This window comes from Anolis sagrei, chromosome 2 (assembly GCF_037176765.1).
Source record: "Anolis sagrei isolate rAnoSag1 chromosome 2, rAnoSag1.mat, whole genome shotgun sequence".
Classification (NCBI taxonomy): domain Eukaryota; kingdom Metazoa; phylum Chordata; class Lepidosauria; order Squamata; family Dactyloidae; genus Anolis; species Anolis sagrei.
Genome location: NC_090022.1, coordinates 33,249,727 through 33,277,006, shown reverse-complemented (window position 1 = coordinate 33,277,006; position 27,280 = coordinate 33,249,727). Strand labels below are relative to the sequence as shown.

At 39.1% G+C, this 27,280-nt stretch overlaps 1 protein-coding gene across 1 annotated transcript in view; it reads right to left on the bottom strand.

Annotated features, from left to right (window-relative positions):
* Window positions 1-27,280, bottom strand: part of SYNPR (synaptoporin) — a 211,608-nt gene that overhangs the window by 24,357 nt on the left and 159,971 nt on the right. Inside the window, exon 3 of the mRNA XM_067463447.1 lies at window positions 12,653-12,777. Within this exon, the coding sequence (XP_067319548.1) occupies window positions 12,653-12,777 (125 nt within the window). The remainder of the gene's footprint in view (window positions 1-12,652; window positions 12,778-27,280) is intronic.

Below are 27,280 nucleotides of genomic sequence, written 5' to 3'. Positions count from 1 at the left end.
TTTTACTTAAAGACTGAGCACTTTCTGACTGTGCTGTTTCACTGCTTCTATCATGGTATGCTTTTAGAAATAAGTGGGAAACATCTATTTGATGTAACTTTGACATTTTTATCTTGTTGACTGGCATCCTGTTGAACAGCAACAAGAGTATAAACTAGATTTACATATTTGTAATTGTTCAATATTTAAGATTATCATCCTGGCACTTTTGCTGCAATTGCTAATCTCCTCCACACAAACTACCTGAATTGTCAGAAGTCACACCAAATACTGGTGGTCTCTTGTGATGGCAACTGGGATGGAGCAGGATACCATTTCCAGCCCCTCCAGCCAGCAGACTGTGGGACGAGAATCAGAAGCAGGACCCACTTGCAAATTCTCATCACACTGAAATCCCTTGGTAGGAGCAAACTGGAGACATCATTTAGCAGTAACGTGACTGAGAGCTACAGTTCTTCTGGTTGACAGAAGAACAGACCCCCAGTGCTCAATGTGGTTGCTGTTTTTAAGGTAGATTTGGGAGGTCAAGTCTGGAAATGCAGTCAATATGAATTTGTAATATGTCATGATGTAGGATCTTGGGTATTACTTCAATCTATTTGCTGATTAGTTGCTTGGAAGTTATGCAATCATTTCCATTTTTTTAAAAAATGTTGACAAACCACAATATGCTCCACTTTCTGCAGAAAACATTATTTCCAATTTTTCACTTCCCATTGTTTTCATGTGAATAGGATGCTATTTTTTTTGTTATGGGACTTTGGAGAGCGTTATTATCATACAAGGAGTAGAATGCCATATAACAAGTAAGCACATTATGCCTTGATGGGTGGCTTGGATGTCATTAATCTGCTCCAGTTTTAGTTCATCTCTTAAAGAGCTATTCAAGGTGCTGAACCTTAGCCACAATAGGTTCAGCACCTTGGGCAGCACTTGTCATGTCTGGACTAATTCACTGCTCCACTGACATTGAATCCCACTTAATTCCCAAGTACAATATCTGTCTCATTGTGCTTAATGGTAAATCCAGATCCCATATAAAAACAAAATTGATATCCTGGCTTTTCATAGAATCATAGATTTGGAAGAGATCACAAGGACCATCCAGTCCAACCCTGACATGTAGGAATAAGCACTCCCAACAGACATCCCTCCTTTAAGGATGAAGCATAATGTGTGAAAGGAATAATATATCCCAGTTTGCATCTATACTACATAGTTTTTGCATTTTGATACCACTTTAACTGCCATAGTCCCATCCTATCATGGGAGTTAGGTGAGATAACTACTGTAATTTTCTCTGCTAGGCAGCTTAATCTACTGCCACTGACCTACAGCACAGAGAAGTTCAAGCAACTCCCAAATGATTGATTCTATTATTCCAGTTATTAATTCTATGATGGTATATTGGAATAATGAGCAAATTGGTTGCAATCAGCTTTGCAACTGACAACAATTATGACTGTCAAGTTGGAAGCAGGAAGCTAAGATTATCCTGAGTATAGGGAGAGATACTCACTTAAGACAACTTCAGCAAACATGGGCATTTTTGCCTTTCCAACAAGTTGCTGCAGTCAGGGACTTGCTTTCCACTAGTAGTCATTAAAAATGAAAAGGGAACTGAACTGCTGAAAATGTCACAGCAAGATTTTTTTGCACCCTGAAGGATACGTCTTCCAAATTGTGCACACTAGGGCACAACATTAATTTACTTGCATGTTTTTATCCCCTATCCAAACTTAAACAATTTTTGAAGAAAAAAAAAACCAAATAAAACTAAAGGAGCAGCTTAAGCAAACTGACTCACAAATTTCCCCTGATTGTATAGAAAATGGCACTGCCGGGACCATGATGTGACAATGAACTGTGGAAGATAATCATAAAAGCATTGACCTATTCCTTGCTGGCCGTCCTGGTGGGGCAGTTTTTATAATTAGTCTGCCAGGCTTCAGATCTTCAACTGTACTGCTGCATTATTGAACACAAATGTGCAGAGCAATGGCTAGACTGAGTTTTGTTGACCAAATTTAGGACTGTATGAGGAAATGTGGGCGATGGAAGAGAATTTGCATTCCAGTCTACAAAACGGTGCTCTCCCTGACAGACTGGGGTGGTTCAAAGAATAACAATGAACATAGATTAATTCTTGAGATGATTTTAATGGCCAACTTGGGGCATTGGTTTGAGTATTGAACTATGACCCTGAAAACCTGGGTCCGAATTCCCTTTTGGCCAAGAGCTTAGGCATGTGACACTCTCTCTATATATATCTTGAAACCATTAGTTGCATTTTGTTGGATTAAATTTATCAAATTTTAATCCCAAACAGCTCTCATATATGGTATATTTACTATGTGAGATTCAGAGTAACTATGCTGATATATTTTTACACTGTGTTAAAAATATGTGGGGTCTTCCCCGTAGCCTACTTTTTCCAATCTTCTTATTACTTGAAATTTAGCTTTTGTTTTTTAAATGATAAGAACCTTATAATATGGGATCCAAAATGTATCTTACTTAGCTGGTGCCAGTGGGACCAGACAATAAGTTACAGAGGAAGCAACCCTTCCAAGACCTCATAACTCATGCTACTCGGGACAGAAGGTAGGAAGAAAGGGTTCACTCTCCTTTTTCCTGTTCGTTCAAAAGATATTCAGGCCCCTTCCACACAGCTGTATAAAATTCATATTGAACTGGATTATATGGCAGTGTGGACTCAGATAATCCAGTTCAAAGCAGATATTGTGGATTATCTACCATGATATTCTGGGCTATATAACTGTGAGGAAGGCCCTCCTGTACAACTAATGCCAATAGCATTCCTTCCATAGAGGAGAATTAAAAGATCCAAGGCCTCTCCTGACTTACTCCAATCATAAATTTGGATGGCACCTTTATCCCTCTTCACATATATTGTTGGTAGAAAACTTTATGAAATTCATGGGGTCACTTGACACACACACACAAACAGACACTGATGGGGCTTCTGATAGATTATACTGGGGTTTTCTCCGGGGGCAAAATGTCTGCCCTGCCAACAGAGTAGCCTTTCCACAGCAATCTATAAGCCCAATGGAAGCCAGAGTTGATAAGAATTCTAAGGGTTATGTGCTTTGTTGCCAGAAATGGACAGTGATTAATTTTTCCAAGGTTTAAAGACATTGTAGGCCAATACATCCCAAGGTAGTCATGTTTTGAAGGAAGTATCTATTATTTTGTACATTAATCTTTTGTAAGAGAGTCATCTGGTTTTTCATGAGCATTACTTCTGTGTTCCTTGGCCTGCAAGGATATATTGTTATTCTGAAAGATGTTGTCCTATCCTGTACTAGGAAATGCCTAGCTGTACAATCCAAAAACATCTATAGGACTGATTCCCACCTTTTGCTCCAGAAAAAAATATTACAAAATAATAAGACAATGGCAGACAATACTCCTTTAGAAGTATACATTTGCCTTTATCAACTTAGCAAATTATATCTGCAGTTTGCTAGAAGATGTACATAATATACAGATATTTTCTGTGTATTTTTTTTGCATCATTACCACAACTTATTCTGTTTCATGCACAAACCTTCACATCATTCTCATGAAATCTTTGAACTACTTATGCATGCTATTCAAGGTTTTAGTTCCTTTCTTTTTCTCTCTTTCATTTCACTGTGGATGATATTTTAAAATCTTTAAACTGTTAGTTTTAAATGGTAAGTCACCTAGGGAGCACTTTGGGGTCTGAAAGGTGACATGGAAGCCACATGTCCCTTTGAATGCAAAAAAAGATGCACAAACTAATATGACATTGGATAGTTATATAATGCTGAATGCTATATCATCTGTTTTCTTATTTTTCTGCAGTTTTGTATTCTGATTTGTTATCTTGGGTTGCATCTACACTGGAGAAATAATGCAGTTTGATCTCACTTTAATTGCCTTGGCTCAATGCTATGGGATCCTGGGGAGTTGTAGTTTGGTGAGGAATCAGCACCCTTTGGCAGAGAAGACAAAAGATCTTATAAAACTACAACTGTCATGACTCCACAGCATTAAGCCACAGCAGTTAAAATAAGGCCAAACTGCATTTATAAGTAGTGTAAATGTACTGTTGCATATTTCTTTTCAATTGTATTAAGACATTATCAAAGGCTTTTGTGGCTGGAATCACTGGGTTGTTGTAATTACTACAGGTTGCCTGTAGTAAGACATTATACAGAGTTGCATTTGGCTTTGCCAACAAATATACAGATTCCAATTCCTTGTCAACAAGACCCTGAGTAGCACTGGAGTTACTGTAGAGGCAAAGCAAATCTTACAATCTGTGATTCTAGAAACTTCAGCCATGCCAACCTTTTTTTCAAGCCTGACAGGTGAGTGACTTCATGTAAAGAGGAGGCATACATTGTACTCTTTCCCCTGACAGCATCTGGATGAGAATAAATCTGGTTCCAAACAGCACGTCTTCACTAGTTTGTTTCAGATTTATGATTACCGGTTGACAATGGAATAGGGTGTGGGGGCGAACCTGAAACAAAAGGGAGCCTAGTGTACTTGCAGCTGTCATGACTGTCAACGGCTATGCTGATGACATGGAAAGAAGGGGGAACAAAAATTTTAAAATTGGGATCTACCATTGTGATTCAGTTCTAGAAAGAGTTGTGTTTGTACTTCAAAAAGTTTTTTCAAACTTTATCCAAAAGAAGCATGCCTGTTCTGGTGCAAAAACGATAGCAAGAGATAAACCTTGTAAACAAGGGAAAAAGATGTAAATTGAAATGTACTTTGCTAGTACTCCTTGCCTCATGACCTCATCACATTGATAAGGTCCTAAGATAAAGAATACTAGCAAAATACTCATCACATTGAGTAAGTGATAGAAGGAGCCCCAAAGTCCAAAGAATGGGAGTTGTGCATTCAAAAAGCCCCTATGTAACCAAGTTGTAAAGCTACAGTGTTAAACAGGAAATAGCCTCTCATATTTAGAACAATCATGTACATAATAGCTTTCATTTGTTGTCAGTAGTTTACAGAGCCATGTGTAGTGAATCGGCGGGGCAGCAGGGCAATGCCTGTGCCCTGCCTCAATGGCATCAACATTTCTCCATCACATGTGGAGAAGCATTGCCGCACAGCTCCTACCCCCCCACCCCACCCCCGGCCCGTGCTGGCACCATGGTTTCCAATGGATCACAGGAAGTCTCCTGTGCTCTGTGCACAGCGTTATACAACCCTTGTGCCCCAGTTCATTGACGGAGGCTTGGTGGAAGCGAGCCTATGCCATGTGATGGGCAGTATAGGGCTCCATTGATCAGCTGTGCTGCAAGCATCCTAGGATGCTTCCAGCCCATCGTGTGGTAAAATCCTAAGAAAAATCTATGAAATTAATGGGGTCACAATAAATTTTACACACACACACACACACACACACCTCTGGATGCTCCCATAATATTTTAAATTATGGGAGAGTGGAAAGTGAAGCTATGAAGAAAGCTGACAGGTATTAACATATTTGAAAAATTCTGTGGATACCATGGACTGTCTGAATAACCAATAAATGGGCCCTATGGAAAATCAAGCTCAAACATTCCAAAGAGGACAAACTCAAGTAATTGCACACTGACCATATAGTGAGATGATAAAAATAATTAGAAAAGACAATAATGCTTGGTACAGTGGGAGACAGCAGAAAAAGTGGAAGACCACATTACGGATGGGCTGACTCAGTCAAAACAGGGCTAAACCTGAGTTTGCAGGATCTGGGAAAGATTGTCACTTACTCTCATTCATAGACATTCTGAGAGTCTCTCATTCACAGATTCATCTTAAATTGAAGCTGACGTGATGACAATTAATAATAGATTACCACCTCTGTATCCAAGTCAGTATATTGTCGAAGGCTTTCAAGGCCGGAATCACTGGGTTCTTGTAGGTTTTTTTGGGCTATATGGCCATGTTCTAGAGGCATTCTCTCCTGACATTTCACCTGCATCTATGGCAAGCATCCTCAGAGATAGTGAGGTCTGTTGAAACTAGGAAAATGGGTTTATATATCTGTGGAATGACCAGGGTGGGACAAAGAACTCTTGTCTGCTGGAGCTAGGTGTGAATGTTTCAACTGTGCTCCTGTGCTCATCAACTCAGGTGTCCTGAGGATTTTATTTATTTATTTATTTATTTCATTTACTTATACCCCACCCTTCTCACCCCGGGGGGGACTCAGGGCGGCTTACAGTGGGGGCACAATTAGATGCCCAAGACAAATTCACAAGCAGTACAAAAATACAACAATTCAACAATTAATTAAAAACATCAATACATAATAAAAACATAAAACAATCTCATGCTCAGGGTTCAGAGTCCATATATCCATTCCATTCCATTTGTCCTTGTCCATCATCTGATTCTTCAGTTAGCTATCAGAATGTGAGATATCTCCTTTGACAGTTACATGGCAAAGAACCAAGTAGAGAGGCTACTGGCCATATGGTAGGTCCCCATCATCCTTGTAGCGGGCAGCCACAGGGTGGGAGAAGGGGTGAAAATCAGGCCCTTGCCCAGTGGCACTGAACCAGCTTCAGCATAGCTGGGCAGTGAAGAAGCCCTCCCACCACCAATGTGGTTCAGGATGCCCCTGTTTGGGCACAAGGCAGGCTGGAAAAGTGTTTTGCACAGTGATCCGACCCCACATTATCATTCTGTGTAGTACCACCCTGAAACTTCTTGGTTGCAAGGAGAGAACATGGGTAGGGGAAATATTCCCTAAGATACTTAAAAGAGTGAAGATAGTGAGAGGCCTGAATCTTTTTTTACCAAACTGTTCTCTCTTAAGGCATGATTGCTTTGTTCCTGTTCACAGAACTACGAAACAGCTACAATTTACAACAACATATTTACAATAACATAATGTGCAACAAGGTAATATCATGTTGTATTGGAACAATATGAGACAATAGTAAAGTGCATACAGTATGTGGTCTTTCTACCACAAAATATATATGGCCTCATACTAATGGTTACAACAGAGAGGATTCATTATGGCATATGAATCTTGGCTTAATATGCCATGATATTACATAAGTTGTATGGCTGTACTCGCATGTCACTTCCTCCTCTCTTAGTAGTGTGCTGAATTAGGACTACCTGGATCAATTACTCATAGTAATTTGATTTGCCCGAATCAGGCAAATTACATGATATGGCTACCAGGAGTATAACAAATGAGAATCTTACTTAACCCACAACTGGATGTTGGTTTTAATTAAAATTTTGGCTTGTTTTGAAGCTAGAAATGTTAGCCTCCTGCAGACATAACAAAATACCATGGCTAATTAATCCTGGATTAATAAATGGAGATATGCACCCTTGGAGCAGGCGATATACTACTAGATTTGAACTTTCTTTAACCAATGTATGTGTGTGCACATGTGTAAAATTAATATTGTATATATACACAAATATTTTAACTAAGAAATCCTATTAGAAAACATCCCCTCTCACTTCCATAATTTATTCTGTAAGGAATGCTCATGAAAATGACCTGTTTGGAAAGGAATCATATAAATTTGCATTTCTCAATTTTTTGAGCCTGCTTCATGAATACTAGAAAAAAAGCAAGAGATAAAAGGCCACATAGAGCAGCAAAGTTAGCAAAAAGAAAAGCTCGCACTTGTAATAAAGGTTAATAGAAGACTTAAGTACAAGTTTGCCATAAATATTGCTGAAATTGACAAGTCACAAGTCTGCCAGCTGCTCAGATCCATTTACTGAATGCCATTACTATCAATACAAACATAAATGGAATTCTCAAGTAAAACAGCAAATGATCTTCGATGGAAAAGGCCATTTTGCTGACAGATGGTAGTTCCTTCTTTAAAATTATTTCTTTGGGCAGAATTTCTATGAAAAGAAGTGCATATCTTTGGATCACAGTTTTGGAGCATGGACTTTTTATAGCATGGTTGTTTATTGACAGTTTATTTTGGACTTTCTATAGCCAGGCATGTAGCCGGGGGGGGGGGGGGGGGGGGGCTCGGGGGGCTTCAGCCCCCCCCCCCCGAAATTCTCATGGTGATTCGCGAAAAGGCCTTACTGGTGCATTATTTAAACTGTTATGTTTATTAATATCATGATTTGATCACCATTCTCAATATATCCCATATGTATGGGGGTATTGGGGTAATGATACAAAAGGTTTGCTAGGCTAGACCCTCTTTCACTCAGACTCAGCCCCCCCGAAACTCAGCCCCCCCCAAAACCCCCCCTGAAAATTTTTTAGCCCCCCCCCCCCCCCCCGAAACGAAATCCTGGTTACGGGCCTGTCTATAGCTTGACATATGACGTGATAGTTTAGAAGTCAGAAAGAGGGCAAAGCACCATCCAGATGGCGTCTCCATTTAGTATTGCATTTGCATGTGAGGACATTATGCTTTAATAATGAATATACCAGAAAAATAATTCAGTTACGTAAAGGTGTTTTATGAGGCATTTTATCTCAGACACTGTGAAATTGAATATCGGGAAAGAGGTGGGCTTCCCCTTCAGTGTGTGTGGGGGAATGGCCTCTAGGGGGGTTTTGGGAAAAATCTTGGCCCTTTATAAGGGCCACGTTGTGCAGGCCTGCTCTAGAACATCTCTCTGACATTACCCACAGATTCCATAATTTAAAACATGCCACAGGTATACGTCAACCTCATGTATAGTCATGGACGGATTATGTGCTAAAATTATGAATTTTATATTGCCCATGGATAAATTGAGGGCCCTTCCATGGTGACAGAAAAGCATCAGCTCTACCTAAGGAGCCAGCCACTTCAGCCACCACCTGCCCAGGCATTAAAAATAAAGGAACATTCCCTTTTCTGAATAGAGTGCTTAAAGGCAAGAGCTTAGTTCATCCTGGCAGAATCTAGAAGAAGCACTGACCTCCCCTAATCTCTTAGCACTCTTTTGAGGGTCAGCATTCTAAAGTTCCAACCTAGCAGTTCAAAAACATGCAAATGTCAGATCAATAGGTACCACTCTGGTGGGAAGGTAACGGCACTCCATGAAGTCATGTTGACCACATGATCTTGGAGGTGTCTACGGAAAATGCTGGCTCTTCGGCATAGATATGGCGATGAGCACCACACCCCAGAGTTGGACACGACTGGACTTAATGTCAGGGGAAAACCTTTACCTTTACCTATACTAAAGTTCATCAGAAGTGGTTGAGGCATGGCAGAGAATGTAGTCATGTTTCCACTTTCACAGAGGTTTGGGGAAATACTTGCCCACAAAAATGGAAAACTCATGAATGTCTCTGGGGAAGGGAGTATGAGGTTCCCTTCCCCATGAATGTCTCTGGGGAAGGGAGTATGAGGTTCCGCCACTGTGATCCTGGGGTGTAGGAGATGCTGGTCCCATGTGCCACTTAAGTTTCCTTGTGGTTCCCAGCACTTTTTCCTCTTGCTCTATGGTGTGAGTCTCTCTTTTATCCCACCAAAGGAGACCAGTAACATGTTGGAAAACAAGATAAAAAGGAGAAACCGAGACCACATGGATCCTCCTTCTCTTCATGTGTGCTGCATGTTTTGGTTCCCCTGGCACTTCTCTTCCTTTGTATAGGAAGAACAGAGATTCACGGAGACGCAGAAATAAGAGGAATTAGAGCCATGGAGTAAGTGAAGTGGCACAGGGCTGGCTCTTCCTCTTCCCTGCATAACATGAGTCTCCATTTTGCCATAAAAGGTAAGGAGATACCAGGTGGAACAGAGACTTGCAGCTGAAGAGGAGGAACCAGTTCACTCACACCTGCACCTTCAATTACTTGGTGGATCTGGTTCCACCTCTGCCTTCTATGTGTCACATGTTCCTGTCCTCCAGGTACACCTTTTTATTTCTCCAGGCAGATCAGAGATTAATGCCATACAATAAGAGGAAGGGGAGACCAATCTGCAGGTAAGTGCAGTGGCGTGCGCCGGGTTCTTCCTCCTCTCTCTGTGCCACACGTCTCCCTTCCACCAGGGAAAGGAAGGAGATACAGCACAGAACAGAGATACATGAAATGCATGCCTCATAAAACAGTCCCCTCGCCCACCAACTTCAAAGGGTAGCAGTTTTTGAACTTGCAAATAATCAAAACTGCAAATATGAAACCCACGTAAGTGGAGGGCCAACTCATTTCTTGGATTCACTAACCTCATTCTTAGTGACTCAGATCTTTTGTTTCCTATTCTTTCACTCCCAACTCAGCACTGTCCTCACTATTGCTTATCTTAGTGCATATATATAGGCAGTCTTCATCGCTCTCATAATGACCCTCCTGTCCCACTACCATGCACACTAGTATAATAAAGGTTGCTTCCATGCAAGCTTTGTTCTCTGGAATTATTGTTTTTATTCATTCACTTTTATGGCTTTTCCATCTATATATGAGGGGTATTTTTTAAGTAAGGTCCGTTTTGTTGTAGACACTAGTAGTTCGCGCGCATACCGCAATGAGCACGTGCGTCGTGTACCGGCATGCCTCGGGAACAACTGTGCTCAGTTTCCACTCTGTAGCTAACCTGTACGGTTCTGTTTTGTGCTTTAAAAATGTTTTAGACTATCAACTCACCCTCCGCATGTGAGGTTTGCTCAGTGATACGGTTTTTGTCAGCAAGGAACCTGCCTGTTGCAGGAATTCATCGACAGATTTGTGAAGTGTATGGTGATACTGTTATGAGTGAAAGCAAAGTGCGTAAGTGGGTACGACAATTCAAAGATGGCCGTGACAACTTCCATGATGAGGACCGCTCCGGTCGCCCTTCTTTGATTACAGTGAACTTTTGGTTATCGGAGCAGGCAGCAAGTTTTTATGAAGAGGGTATTTTAAAATTGGTTCAGAGGTATGATAAGTGTTTGAACAAACTTGGCAACTATGTCAAAAAATAGAGTGAAGTATGTACTTTCTGAAAATAAATTTACTTTTTTTTAAAATAAACTTCGTTGTGTACTTATGTTCAAACGGACCTTACTTAAAAAATACCCCTCGTATATTATAATTTTTGTTGTATTTTTTCAGGGTGGTTTATTCACATTATTTTTCAGAGCTGATTTTTTTTTGTGATTGTTCACTCATGCATGTAATTTAATATATATAGCAAAAGTTTCACATAATTGTCCCACTTCATTTCATTTCAGCCTCTGATTTACTCTTTTTTATGAAACTTTTCATAGAAATATGAAACTTGATGCAGAATTGAAAAAAAAATTAAAATGGGGACAACTAGCACAGTCTTCATAATTAATTCCTCATCTCTGTTCATAGGAATTTTATTTTTATAAATGAGATGAATGTACATGGTTAAAACTTTTTAATTAAAATGTCCCAATTAAATAGTCTTGGTCACAGGGAAAGATCTTGCTGGATAATGCTGTAGGAATATTTGGTATCTATATTAAGTTGAGTACAGCAGAATGAGTACAATGTGAACTTGTGGTGGAAACAAGAGTAATTACTCTGGATGCTCTTGGGAGGTTAAAATAAAATAAAAAAACCCTATGTTTATTGTCCTAGGAAATCCATCTAAGGTAATGAGAGGAGATAAGCAAAAGAAGCCGGCCTACATTGCATAGAAATGCCCTTAAAAGCTGGCTTTCACATGTGAGTGTAACCAGACATCCATTATTGGAGTTGAAAATCCATGGAAGCTTTCTTTTTGTTTGTGTAATACAATTTTCGCGTAAAATCAGGAATCTTCTTTTTCTTATCTGAAATGAATATTATCTTTGGCTTCTGGCTGAAGCATACCATAGCAACATGCTGAAGGACATACAGATGCTTAGAAAAGTGTTGTCTAGGCCTCCAGAGTGATTCTATAGTTAAATTCTGTGAGATGTTCCACTGGAGGCTTGCCATTAAATCATGTTGGAGACCAAAGATAGCACATCTATAGACATCTATAGCTCTATCAACTCAATTCTATGGTTTCAAAGCTTTTAATGTATTACTATTATTGTATTCAACAAGTTTGCACAATAAACAGGCGTACTGTATAATGAATATAGAAAAGTGAAACAAAGATTCTCCTAATAAATCACTTTATACAAGTATTGATTTTGTTGTTTATTCATTCAATCGCTTCTGACTCTTTGTGACCTCATGGACCAGCCCACGCCAGAGCTCCCTGTCAGCCATGGCCACCCCCAACTTCTTCAAGGTCAAGCCACTCACTTCAAGGATGCCATCCATCCATCTTGTCCTTGGTTGGCCCCTCTTCCTTCCATTTTCCTCAGCATCATTATCTTCTCCAAGCTTTCCTGTTTTTCTTCATCTTTGTCTCTAATATCCTTCCCTCCAGTGAGCAGCCGGGCATTATTTCCTGGACTGGGTACTAGTGTTGATACCTATTTGCATCTAACAAATACTAGTACTGTGTGTAGAAGCCCTATTACCATTTTCATCTATGTCCCAGGAATGCTCAAGGGCTCTAATGTATCAGCATCCTAATAACAAATGATACCTAATCACCATGTCTATTTATTTATGTTAACATCTAGAAGCAGCCATAATGGAAAAAACCCACATCAATACCAAACAACAATGACAGCCTTTCTGCTATGGGCAAAAGCACTTTTCTGGTGACTTGTTAAGTTTTACAACCTTCTATGCAAAGGGCAAATAATGACAATGAATTACCTGAATGGATATGCAAAGGCTATGTCAATGCTGAGGTCGCTCTGTGTCTTGTTTGCACAGTCCACGCTGAGCCGCAGTCCACCAGAGTAGCCACCACATGTTGCAAATGCAAAGATTGCAAAAAGCTGTGGAAAGAAAAAGAGTCCCTTTAGTGTCTTTTTCAATATTTCATGGCTAAAAACTAGGACATGTGTGGGTAAAATAACATTGTCAAAAATTGCAAAAGATATTAATGGGGAGAAACACACACGTTGGGTGAGTTTACGGCTAATTGCTTTTGCCTGAATGTACAGGGAAGGGTGACATTCTGAACTCAGTTTTCAGCAACTGAAGCAAGAGGAAGAGAGAGAAACTGGGACAAGCTAAAAGCAGCTGAAATAATGGGATGACGGAAGGGTGAATAGGATGATCCCTACCAAATAGAGGATATTTATTGAGCTTGAGTAAATAATTAGGATGGCAGTGCAAAAACTGCTGACCTATACAGGAAGGAAGATATAATTCCTGTTAAATTAAAATAAAAAGTGATGGCTTTTCCTTCCATGCTAACCATGCTGTGGAATAGCAGTCTTCAATTCCACAAAATAGAGTGCTTTTGAACGATAATTCTTTTGAACAGAGGGAGAGGGGTTCTATTTCCATTTTCATTTAGAATTGAAACTATATATATAGACACATACACACACACAAACAGACAGACACACTCGTCTAAAAAGTTGGTGGCAGCTGACAATATGAGAAAGGACAGCAACAAACAAACCAAAAAACCTATAGATATACTGTCATTTGCTAGCAACACCAATAAAGATTACAGACTAAGCCTCATTAATATTCGCCTCTTAAGACACACTGACGCCATTTTGCACAGATTATTATTTTTAGCAACATGAGCCATATTTAGGAAATCCTTTCACAGATAACACCAGACACCATTGATTTTTATTTCCTAAACAAGAGACTGAGAGCCATTGTGGTAAAGTGGTTTGGAGACCAGGGTTCAAAACTCTGCTCTGCCAAGAAAACCCACTGGGTGACCTTGGAAAAGTGACATTCACTCAGTGAAGCAAAAGCAACACCCCCTCTGAAGAAACCTGTCAAGAAAATCCTGAGATAGATTCAAGTCAGAAACCACTTGAAGGCACACAACAATCCTGAGCTATTATTTCCCCAACTGTCTTATTTCTTTGGGCACGGATGGTTGAAAATGTAACCAAGTATCTAAAGGAGTATTTAGGATTTTTACCCAATATTAATGCAGTAGTATGTTTAAAAAACAACAGCACATAATGGCATGTTCGAAAAGTATGTTCCAAAGCATCAAGCTCTCATTACATAAACCACATAGTGCATGGAATCAATGGGCAATACTATTACAAAGTTATTTTGTCACTCAGTCCAAGCATTTCTTATGATGATCAATAGTGTGGGAGAGAGTGGATGTGTTCATCATTTATTTTAGAGAGCTCATATCTTTTTCACTCTGTACTTTAAATATATAGAATAATATAACCATTTCCATCCCAAGAATGGGGACCAGCTCTTATGCCCCTCATCAAGATGAAATAATTTTCTCCCTAATTGCCAAGGACTCATTGTGCCTGTCACAAGATGGAGAGTGAGTATGGGGAACTGACAGCTATTCTGATAAAGTAGCAAAGACACCAATGCATAAAGGAATAAATAGATGCTTTAGTATAAGAAGCTCACTGAAGATAAGGAAGCTGAGCTAACACAGATGGAAGCGAGTTTCATTCTTGGTAGAACTGAAAGAACATGAGGGTAGGAAGAGGAGAGATGGCAAGATCCTTCAGAGTGTCCGTTTACACCTCAGGAATGTTACAATAACAGGTAAGATATTAGGAGACTTACTGAGCTACTGAAAACTTATTTTGCTGCTCTCTGTTAAGGTATCTTAAATCCTTTAAATGCTGGAGGTTGTTGAATTTCCTACTTTACAATGGATAGCCACCCTATCTCAGTTTTTCATCAGTGAAAAAACAGTTTGCATTAAACGTAATAGGCAGACTCTCTCTAAAACATAATCTAAAACAGTGTTTCCCAAACTCTAGTCTTCCAGATATTTTGGTTTCTAGGTCCCAGGACCCCTGATTCATTGACCAAAGCAGCTGAGGCTTCTGAAGTTGAAGTCCAAAATACCTGGGGACTAGAGTTTAAGAAGCACTGATCTAAATAATTGGAAGTGGGCCAGGCTTTAGCACAGCTGGTTAATCACCAGCAGCAATAGATCTTACCAATCGAAATGTTTCCAGTTCGAAGCCCGGGTTGGGGTGAGCACCTGACCTTCAGCCCAGCTTATTGTCCACCTAAGCAATTTGAAAACAGCTGTGAACTGTTAGTCGAAAAATTAGGCACTGCTTAAGCAGGGAGGTATTTTATGGCACTTTAAGAGAAATACCAGAAAAATCAAAGGAAGGAGGAAGTCTGTGATCAAGGCTCTTCATCATAGAAGATGAAGCTACAGCATCCCCCTGTGACCAGAACTGAGCACAACTTCCAGGATGCCGAAATTGGGGAAAAATGCCTCTATCTGTTGTCTGTCCTGTCTGTTTAATGACACTGAATGTTTGCCGTGCATGTGTTCTGTGATCTGCCCTGAGTTCCCTTTGGGGTGAGAAGAGCAGAATATAAATGTTATAATTAATTAATTAATTAAATAAATAAGTAAATAAAACTATTCATGTGTTTACGGCTAGGTGAGATCTCAAGAGAATAAATCTATCACATTTTCCATATCTTCCAGGCTCTGCTGTGCTTTTGAGTCTTGGAATTCCCTCAAATTCTCATGGAGGCTCTATAGACAAGGCAAGTATTGTAAGATTAGCAAGATGCTCATCTGGGATGGATAGTTGGGAATATCCTTGGCTGAATTCATTCAGGAAGGGGAAACTTTGGCTCAATGTTTCTTTGCGGATAAGACAACAAAGAATGTAAAACAAATTAAAAGAAATAAAGAAAAACAGCTTGAGTATTTCCCTTTATTTTACACACCTGATCTTGTGGCTGCAATAATTACAATAATATAGCAATAATTCTTTATTTAGAAGAAGCAGTCCCCAACCTGATGCCCCCCAGATGAGGCTGGATCTACACTGCCATGTCATCCAGTTTTTGGATTCAGATTATCTGATTTAAACTGGATTGTATGAGTCTACATGAGCCACTTGGAGTCTCCTTGTGGAGAGAAAAAGCGAGGTATAAATAAACATAATCATCATTGTAATACTCCCATATAATCCAGTTCAAAACAGATAATCTTGATTCAGAAACTGGATTACATGGCCATTTAGATGGGGCCTAAATTAGACTACAACTCCTATGGTCATAGCCAGCATGGGTTTGGGATGATGGGACTTTAATCCAAAACAGCAAGAGAATGTTACAGTCTGGAGAAAAGCTGTAACAACATACAGCAAGTCCTATTCTCCCTTGCATTTGCCTTTATAGTAGAATCCTTTTCCAATCATATATGACAGGGGTCCACAAACCTTTTCAACAGAGGGCCAGGTCACAGTCCCTCAAACTTTTGGTGGGCCGGATTATAATTTGAAAAAAAGAAGAAGAATGAATTGCTATTCACACTGCACATATTTTATTTGTAGTGCAAAAAACACTTAAAAGCAATACTATAATTATAATTAAATGAAAAACAAATTTAACAAATATAAACTTATTAGTATTTTTATGGTAAGTGTGGGCCTGCTTTTGGCTGATGAGATAGAATTGTTGCTGTTGTTGTGTGCTTTCAAGTCATTTTAGATTTAGGTTGACCCTGAGCGAGGGCTGGGTAAATGACCTTGGAGGGCCGTATCTGGCCCTGGGCCTTAGTTTGAGGACCCCTACTATATGACATTTTCTGTGGTCTGGGAAGCAATACCAGAGATTCTTGGCAAGCAATTAGCCTTTTTTCATTTCTATCCAATTGGGACTTACGACTGTTGTTGAACAAAAGGGAAAATCACAATGTTCTGGAGGCAAGCTCGGGCATTCAAAGAGGCACTGAAAAGAATATATGCTGTTTGAGTGTTGTGTGCTTTTGTGTGTATCTCTGCTAATAGGCTGAGCAAAACTCAGGTATCTTCTGCAGAGTGATAAATTCATGATGTGGAACTTATCTACCTTCCTAGAAAATATATAAATCATTACTTGGCATATTATCCCTGAAATGTAAAAAAGAGGAAATGCAAGGCCCTTACTTGCACATCTTGAAATGTCCAAACTAGCCTTGGGGCATAGAAGATTTTAAAGAAATCAAGCAGAGGAAAAAAGCAGAGTTTCATTCTTCAGCTGAAATTGCTCAAAGATGAGGAAATTAGAAAAGAACACAATTTTTGTGATGGATTTGAAGTATCCTCCACTTCAGTCACTGGAGCTCATGAGCCTCCTGAATCAAAAGCCATGTCTTTCCAGGCCACAATCATATTTTTATTTCATTTCTTTTTCATTTATTTGACTAATGCCCACCTTTCTCTCAGAACTGAGACCAATGGCTACATATACAATAGAAAAAGATATATAAAAAAGATAAAACAGGTGCAGATGAAACAGAAAAAAATTAAAACAAGATTATGCAATTAGTATTAAAACACTACTAAATTTTTTAAAAAGCAATTGCAATGCATATTTCAAACATACTCCTTTCTTAGCAGTCAGTCTATTGTTCAAAGACTAACTTAGTAAAAAGTGTTTTGGTTGTCAATGGTGGGATAACAGAGAAAACCTAAACTGAAGAACTGATGCCATTTAATACCACTTCAATTTTAGAGAATGAGGAGAACTATACTTTTACAAGGTATTTAGTCTTTTCTGCCAAATGGTGTTGGTACCTCATCAAACTACAAATTCTTGGATTCCTTAGCATTGCATAATGGCAGTTAAAGTGTGTCAAACTGGCACTACATGACCTCAATTACATGACCACCTAAATCCAGGACCATCTGGAGCATTGCTACTTTGGACCAGCCCTGGATGCAGTGGAAATGTTTACGTGCTTTGTTTCCGGAACTGGCAAAACCATCTCTGAGTATTCCTTTCCTAAGAAAATTCCATGAAATGCATATGGTCACAACTCAACAACTAACTTGGAAGCACATAGACATACACAAGAAATCTTGAAATATTTTCCCCAGGAGACAAACTGCAGCTAAAAACTGGGCTTAATTATTATCAAGTATTTTTGTAACAACAACAACAACACGATACAAGGATTTAAAGATCGAACTTCAAAGACTCCGGCACAAGCCAGTAAAGATGGTCTCAGTGGTGATCGACACACTGGATGCAGTACCTAAATACCTTGGCCAGCACTTGAAACCAATAAACACTGATCAAATTACCATCTGCCAGCTGCAAAAGGCCACCCTACTCAAATCTGCACACATTAGTCGCCAATACATCACATAGTCCTAGAAACTTGGGAAGTGTCCAATGTTTGATCCAATACAACAACTGGAATTGTGATCTTTTTTGCTGTGTACTAATCTTGTTGTATATCAAATAATAACAACAATAATTTTATTTCTTACCCACCTCTCCTCATGGCTTGAGGCAGGTTACAACAATAGCTACAAGGGTTGACCCAGTTGGATAGGCAGTACTGGAAGAAAGAAGAATTCTGTTTACTTTAAACAGGAGAAGCTCTTCTGTCTCCTTAAAAGCCTGGCAGATTTATAATGGCATCTTTCCTTTGTTGCAAGAGATCAAGGAAAAAAATTATGTGTATATAAAGATTATGTACCTCTATGAACACAAAGCAAGCCTAGGAGGAGAAAGCTAGCTGGGGCTTTAACCTATCTTTATAAACCTTGTAAATCTATAATAACATTCCCTTATGTTGCAGTCCTTCACCTTCTCTCCTATTGTCCTGGTGCTGCTCTTAGCAAGTTTATAGTCCATGCCTGCTTCTTTTTCTTCAGCTATAAACTTTTCCATTTAGAACTCTCCTTAGGTCCCATCTACACTGCCATTATAATACAGATTGAATTGCATAATACTGTCAGCAAAGACTCATATAAACCAGTTCAACGCAGTTCAATCTGTATTATAATGGTAATGTAGATGGGGCCTTAAAATACTAATCCTAACTCTGAGTGAGGATTTCCAGACAGACATACTAGGATGAGGTACAGTATGATCCCTGTTTCTGGAGGAGCCATGTTCTAAGACTCTTGTGGGTCTTAGGGGGCCGTGATGGTGCAATGGGTTAAATAGTTGAGCTGCTGAACTTGCTGACCAATAGGTTGGTGGTTTGAATCTCTAGGGTGGGGTGAGCTTCTGCTGTTAGCCGCAGCTCCTGCCAACCTAGCAGTGTGAACACATGAAAATGTGAGTAGATCAATGGTTACCACCTTGGCGGGAAGGTAAATGGCACTCCATGCAGTCATGCCAGCCACTTGACCTTGGAGGCATCTACGGCCAACACAGGCTCTTCGGTTTAGAAATAGAGATGATCATCCCCAGAGCCGGAGATGAGCACTCCCCCTCCCCCTGAGAGCTGGAGATGAAAGAGGAAGCCTTTACCTTTACCTCTCTGTGTATGTTTCATTGTTTTGAGGCACTGAATGTTTGCCTTGTGTCTCTGTATATGCTGGAATCCGCCTTGAGTCCCCTCAGGGAGATAGGGCAGAATACAAATAAAGTATTATGATTATGTTGTTGTTGTTGTTGATGATGATGATGTATTATTATTATTATTATTATTATTATTATTATTATTATTATTATGGATACCTGAAACTGTGTTAAATAGTGAACCCTACATTTTGCCTAGACTAAACTATGCTGCCATATAATGTAGTTTGAAACTGGTCAGCGGTTCAAATCCAGGGAGAGCAGGTTGAGCTCCTTCTGTCAGCTCCAGCTCCCCATGCGGGGACACGAGAGAAGCCTCCCACAAGAATGGTAAAAACATTAAACATCCTGGTGCCCCTTGGGCCAATTCTCTCACACCAGAAGTGACTTGATTTTCTCAAATTGCTCCTGACATGAAAAAAGTATATACTCAATTAATGCAGTTGAACTGCATTGACCTACTTTATGTGAGTCTACACTGACAACTTGAAGGCACATAACAGTAGCACTCAAAAGCCCACAACATCATATTGTTTCAAGGTTACCTGGTCATAAAAAGTTGGTTCTAGTATGCTTAGGAAATACTTTTTTATTATTTTGGCTGTTGTATCTGAAATGGCTACCTACTTTTCACAGATTCCGAACAGTATGAGAACATCGTAAAATGTTAATGGGACAATTAATTCAGGGCTGGTTAGATTCAGCTGACAAACTGAAATGCTGGCAGGTAAAAGGGAAGATGAGACTCAGCATGTGTTCTGTTGCTATATATTTACAGTGAAGCCATAATTGTTGCCACTATGTCATGAACAATAAACCTATCATGAGTAAATGAGGCTCAATTATTTTCTCTTCTAAAGCTGTAGGAGCTGTTCTTCTCTTGGAATTAATTGGGTTGTACATGGAGCAGCAGTGCAAATGGGTGTTAATCGCACAGCTACAAATTGTGAAACAAAGTCAGAAAACAACAGATTTGGGAGAGAACTGGAAATTTCTAGAAGCAGGGACATCTTTTTAATTTGGTAATTAAAAGGACTACAACTTGGACTATGAATGAGATGGTCTTCGCCATAGATGGACTGGGGCTCCAGCTACTTAGAGCTTAAAACGCCTTTGTTGGTGCTGAGGATATGTGCAATTTTTCAGATTGAAAATTTTTATAGTGACTTTTACACTCTATTGTCCTTGTAGTAAAAATTTAATAATAGGAATTTTATATTTTAAGAAAGGCACACTCATTCCCTGTTTTTTTTTTAAGGACTGTAAAAATATTGTTACTTGTACTGGTATGGATGTTTTTTGTGTTGGTAAGCCATCTGATGGAAAAGTCGTTATACATTTTGCATAATCATCATCATCATCATTATCATGGTTCTCTTCTTCTCACAGAATGCACATCAACTCTAGTATCTGATACAGAACATATGTCTCCCAGTAGTTGCCATCTGCTCACCCACAGAAAACCACATTTAACAATCTAGAGCTGATGTGGTCTATCCAAGGGGTCGGGGCTGGTCAGCAACAGGGAAGGAGTGGCAGGTGGTGCAAAATAGCAGAAATAAAAAAAATAAAATTAAATAGAATAAATAAAGAGTAAGGAGGCTCGTGGACCAGATTTTCATCCTCGTGGCCCATTGGTGGACCGTGGCCCACTGCTTTATGACATTAATGCAAAGATTTTAGGAGATATGTGGCTAAACTGGAATATACTGAGAGAAGGGTAACAAGGAAGATAAGAGCTGTGGAAAACAAGACATATGAGGAGAGGTTGGAGGAGCTGGACATGTTCTGCTTGTTGAAGAGAAGACTGCAGGGTGACATGATTGTACACTTATAATATCTCAAGAGCTGTCAAACAGACAAGATGACAACTTTGTAATTTGCTGCTCCAAACTTAATATCATGCCTAATGGCTTGAAGTTAAAGGGAGGACAGATTTTAACTGAGTATTAGAAGGAATTTCTTGATAGTAAGAATAGTTCAGCCTAGAGAGATGGTTGGGACTCTTCCTCTAAATGTCTTCAAAAAGAAGCTGGACAGCTACCTGCTCGCTGGAGTTTCCTATACTAAAGCTAGATTTATACTGCCATATGATGCAGTCCAATCCATAAATCTGCATTCAGAAACTAGATGATATGGTAGTGTAGATGGGGCCTGTGTGTGGAGTTGGCCCCATTCACACTCATTGATTTTATTCTTCTAATTACTTATTTCTTTTTCATGTTGACATGGAGCCAGTGGAATGTATTGGTTTGAATGTTGGACCCTATAGCTCTAGAGGAGCACAGTTTGAATCCCCACTCAGCTATGGAGACACACCAGATCAAGCTCTCTTGATCTCAGAGGAAGGCTATGGCAAACCTCATCTGAAAAAATTGACTCTAGCATAGAGTCATCATGAATCAGAGTTGGTTTGAAGGCACAGAAGAACAACACTGGATTGACGTGTCTTTTCTTGGGTGCTGTATGGCAAGTCTAATGGTTCTGTGTACCTGATGTCTCCCATTTAACAGTAGCTGGAGGATACCAAGCAGCTCCATCTCACCAGGTCCAATTTGAGAAAATCTAGTACCATTTACTTTTCCTAGGTCCCACTCTGGGAGAAAGGCAACAAACAAACAAGGAAATTTTTGTCCCAGAATGGAAAATGCATTTTCCAGGGATTAGCTGTTGACCACATTAATAATTGTTCCAAGCTCTTGTGTATGTGTGCTCTTATACTTGCATTTTTCTTAGAGGAGATTCTCTGCACCGAGCCTCCATTTTAAAGAATGTTTGCTGGAGATTGGATTTTACTCATGTTTGCCTGACAACAGCTTTAGAGGCACTACTATTCCATTACTCACACTTGCATCAGTCTGATTTCTGGGACCCTATCTGCATTGGTGCAGTGTTGTTCCTAGAAATGTTGCAGAATTTATTTATTTACTTATTTATTTATTTATCGCACTTCTACCCCGCCCTTCTCAACCCCTGAAGAGCAAGTGTGCATAGTTATATCATTTAACACATGATTTTGTCATTCTCATTAAAAAAAAACAACCTAATTATACTATTACATGAGTAGGGGAATAGTATACAAACAGTTAGGAAACTATTTGTGTAAATGGTTGCTGTGTATTATGTGATGGTGCCTTTAATAAGTAAATTCACTAAACTAATCAGAAGACAATTTTATGGGGGATCTGGAGTCTTTAGGAACTAAGAATATTGAAGCTGCAGATACATTTTGCCTGATTTTAGTACATGATTTGCTATATGTAGTGACACGCACTGGCACTGACTGACAAACATATTGTCTTTCACACTTACTACAATATTTTGACACATAGCATTGGATTTGAACACTGGATGTTTTGCAAAGTAAAAAATGGCCAGAATTTAGTCAATTTTTGCACAATGTTAATAGTCACTGGGGATATCATTAGTAACTTCACCCCAATTCCTGATGGTAGTAGCAGAAGACTACTACCAAATCTGGTGCACAAATAACTGCTACTGCCTGGGCACTATTGCAATCAGAGAATTAAACACTGGAAAATGGAGAAACTGCCATATATTTATGGTACTCAGTAACTGTCTGGCAGGAATTTATCAGGATTTCAGTTAGCATCTTTTTCCACCTTCTGCAATGTTTTCCAGCTCTACCAGCCTTAAAAAGTCTCCTTGTGAAAAGAAAAAGTGAGGTATAAATAAACACAAAAGTCAGAGATCTGAGTCAAAGAGGGAGCTTTACTACTGAGCTATAGTCCTTTGCCTTTAAGAAAAGAATAATGAACCTGCAGCTTTCCAGATGGACCCAGCCAACCTTCACCATTGGATGTACTCTGCAGTGGTTCCCAACCTTTGGTCATCCGGATGTCTTGGACTTTGGCTCCCAAAATTCCTAACAGCTGGTAAGTTGGCTGGGACTTCTGGAAGTTGAAGTCCAAAACATCTGGAGAACAAAAGGTTGGGAACCACTGGTCTAGGGGGATGATGGCAGCTTCAAACCAACATCTGAGGGTCAAGAGTTGTCCAATTACACATTAACTGAATTTAGGAGAACTTTGTCTTAGTATTTGCATTGAAGCAAATGCAGATTGAGTAGTGATATCCAGAAACTCAGAGAAATATCGGAATCTGACACATATACGGATAGAGGGAACTCCCTGATAAATGTTTTATTGCTAAAAAAATCCTTCCTCTTTCTCAGACTTTTAAGAGGGAAAGAGGAGGAAAAGTAAATGTTTCTTTCACCTACAATCTTCCCTATGTTTTATCACTGCTTTTTCTGTTACTTACAATGAAAAAGAATTACCAGAAGGGAAAGAATTAGATTTTTAAAAAACTCCTACTGCTACGAACTGTCCATCTTGAGGCATTCCTAATATTACCAGTGTAGAAAACGAAATTGTTATGGATGGGTGGACTAGTGCAGAAGAAGTAAATAATCTAGAGCAGTGATTCTCAACTTGTGGCTCCTCAGATGTTTTGACCTTCAACTTCCAGAATTCCCAACAGCTGGTGAACTGGCTGGGGTTTCTGGGAGTTGTAGTCCAAACATCTGGGGACCCACAGGTTGAGAACCACTGTTCTTGAGGGATTTAACATACCTTCTGTAAGCTCTCCCAAGTCCCTTGATTGAGAAACTGAGGGTAATTAGCAAGCAAATACTATACAGTGCTAGACACACCTAAATTCATGAGCTCATTGGAACTGATGGATGTTTGGCACTCTATCTTCTTTACTTCTAATGTCTTCCTAGGATTAGGCATACCTAATCTACACAATATTTGCTAGTTAATTACTTTCGTGTGTGTGTTTTTTTCCCACAGGAAGTGATTAAGTGCACAAACATTGATATACTGACTGAATGATTTATTAGGGTGCATTTTGTAACTGAAGATTTGCAGTGAAGAATAGGGTATTCTTGCAATGAGATGCAAAACAAGTATAGTGCCTTTCTTGCTCCAGAGATGAAAATAGGGACATACCTGTTTGCATCACTGGGGCTGCCCTCAAACTGAAAATCACACTTTGAAACTATTACTATTGTACACTTGGTCAATACTCTACTTTATGCTATATTCATATGCTCAGCCATAACTTGGATATCATTAAACACCCAAGGTGCATTGAGATAACAGGTAAACATAACTATCAGATAACATGGAATCACAGTTCAGAATACAATTGGAAAACTGCAAATAAAAATACCCACTATTTAAAACCTGATGGAATACCTCTCAAGGAATCTCTAGGTCTTCCTGCTGGAAGCTGACCGTGGAATTGCACTGAAATACAAAAGTATTTCCAGAGTATTTCCAGTTTTCATATAAAAGTATGAAAACTGGAAGGTGAAGAGCACTAGAAGGAAGATCAGCACATTTCAAATGCTGCAAAATAGTTTTTGAATACTGAAGTCTATCGTTCAACAACAGTGGTTCCCAATCTTTTTTTTTTTTTACCAGGGACCATTTTGACCAGGGACCACTCTCCAACATTATTACCAAAAGCGTTACAAATCAGTTTTTGGTCAACTTTAGATTTGGTTTGGTTATTTGGGGCACTGATTCAGAAAACCACATTGGCTAGACCACATCAGCTCTAGTTTCTAATACTGAACATATGCCATCCAGTAGTTGACATCTGCTCACCCACAGAAATCCATATTTAATAAGCCTTTGCACTATAAGAGGGTTTCGTGAAACCAGTCACTCTCGTTGCAATGGTGTAGTAACATTGAGGCCGTAGACCATAATTTAGTTCGTGCAGACCACTGGTGGTCTACAGATCACAGGTTGGGAACCACTGTTCTAGAATAAATCAAGCCTAAACTGCCACTAGGACCCAAACAATTAAATCGAGACAACATTACTTTGGTCATATCATCTGATAGCACAACTCCACAGAAAAGACAATAATGCTCAATAAAATGTAATGTAATATAGAAAGAGGTGTGAGTTCATTCAGTAAAAGAAGATGCAGCCCAAATGGCTGGAAGAACCAACAATAAAAGAATAGATTGTTAAAGTTGATGAATTATTCAGCCAAAGTAATGTAGGTTCAAAAGTATAATCCAATTAAAGACTTCTGTGAAAGACTGGAAACTACTGCTGTCAACTCAAGTTGCATTTATTTCTCTGTGGCACAATGTCTATTACAAAAGATTCTGAAACTAACATATTTATATTAAACAAAGTAATCACAAAGAGGATTTGAAAAATTCAAGAACAAGATAACGTGTTACTAAATAAAATGTAATGCCAACAACAATAATTGTAGCTACAGCAACTGATCCCCTTTGTAAAAGGATGAGTTGTGTGGAAACTATTTATAGATTTGTTTTTGAGCAGTAAAAAAAAAAATCTAAAGATGGTTTATGGTTGTTAGTAATTTTAATAGGATTATTTTGGTGGATTTTAATGGTAAAATACAGTAAATGCTTTCTTTTCTCGTTTCATTATTTTGCATTACAGGACTGGAACGGAAGTCAAAGCCCTACGGTGTATCAATTATATGTCTTTTTTTCTCCTTTTCTTCTTTTTCTCTCTATTTTCCTTCACACTTTTTCTTTCTGAATGTGTGCTGCTTGTATTTTTGTGTTCAAATTAATAAAAAACAAAACAAACAAATCAAATAAGGCCACAGCTCAATTCAGAGGGCTCCAGCAGATCAGAACTCATGAATGTCTCTAATTCAGAATGATTTTTCTCATCCATTCCCTGAATTGCGATGATTGCACATCCCCCCTCTTTTTTAATATGTATGCAAAGCCACGGAGGGAATTGATTAGAAGCTACTGTCCATATGCTAAATATATCCACATCTATCTGTCCTATTCCCAATAGTTTCTGGCTGACTTGTAATGCTCAACAGATTCCAAAAATATGTAAAATATAGGATAGGTATTTGAAATAACTGGTTTTAATATTTTGTGACTATTTGGAAGCCATTTTCAAGCTTACAATGCTTAATTGGGAGTGGGAAGCCAGTCTGGGTGATGGGCAAATTTCCATAGAGCAGTCGGCATCTGGAGGTGTAGCCATGCTTTTCTTCTTTTTGTTGTGTGCCTTCCTGCCATTTCCAACTTATGACAATCTAAAGGCAAACCCTTCATAGGTTTTCCTGGAGTTGATAGTGTATGACTTGCTGAAAGATGCCTAGTGGCTTTCTTGGCCAAGTGAAAAATTGAATTTTGTGCTCTAGAGACATCATCCAATGCTCAACTACTACGCCATGCTGGCTCTCTCCATAAATCTTACTTATGGGATTGAATAGTGGTTGGCAGCTTCCATATCTATGTTTCCCAAAACAGATTTAACAGTTTGGACCTCTCTGCACTAAAACCCATAACAACAATCATTCCACTTAGGAAGCCAGCCAATAAAAAGTATTTAAACTAGCCATAACAATGGGGATATAAAAGCAGTCAAAAATATGGTAGGTTATTTTCCCCAAATCTGCCTTTGTTTATGGTTGCTAAGCTTGTGGCTCTCCCCTCCACTGCCAGTTTTGTTGTTGTTGTTGTTATTTATAAGGTACATTACAAATGTAGTTGGCTCTTTTTGTAGTCACCCATTGGCTCTGCCATGGGTTATCCTGTCATCTATCCTATCAGCCCCAGGGAGCATCAGCTGCTATTGATGGAAACCATTGATTAAGCAAACTAGCCAATCTTAGCACCCGCAGAATAGTAGGCTACCTTATACAAACCAGTGGCCTTTTAAACATTAACTGCAGTGAAAACTACATAAATATACAAGAATATACAAGTGAATTGCATCCATACAAAACTACAATATGTCAGACTCCCACATCTGACTTCCCTGCTATGGTGACTTTTTCAGGGACTATTTGTTTATTGAACTAAGAACACCACTGAGTAAGTGTACCTTAATGCAGCATGGCTTTATTTCTGGCAGCATAGGGTTTTGAGATACCTGGTGAAAGTGCATTACAGAAAGAAAAGGTTTTCAGATTCTCTGTAGCTAGATGGCCACACAACAATAGATTCTACATCATTACTTCAACAAAAAGTAATAGAAAATGTTTGCT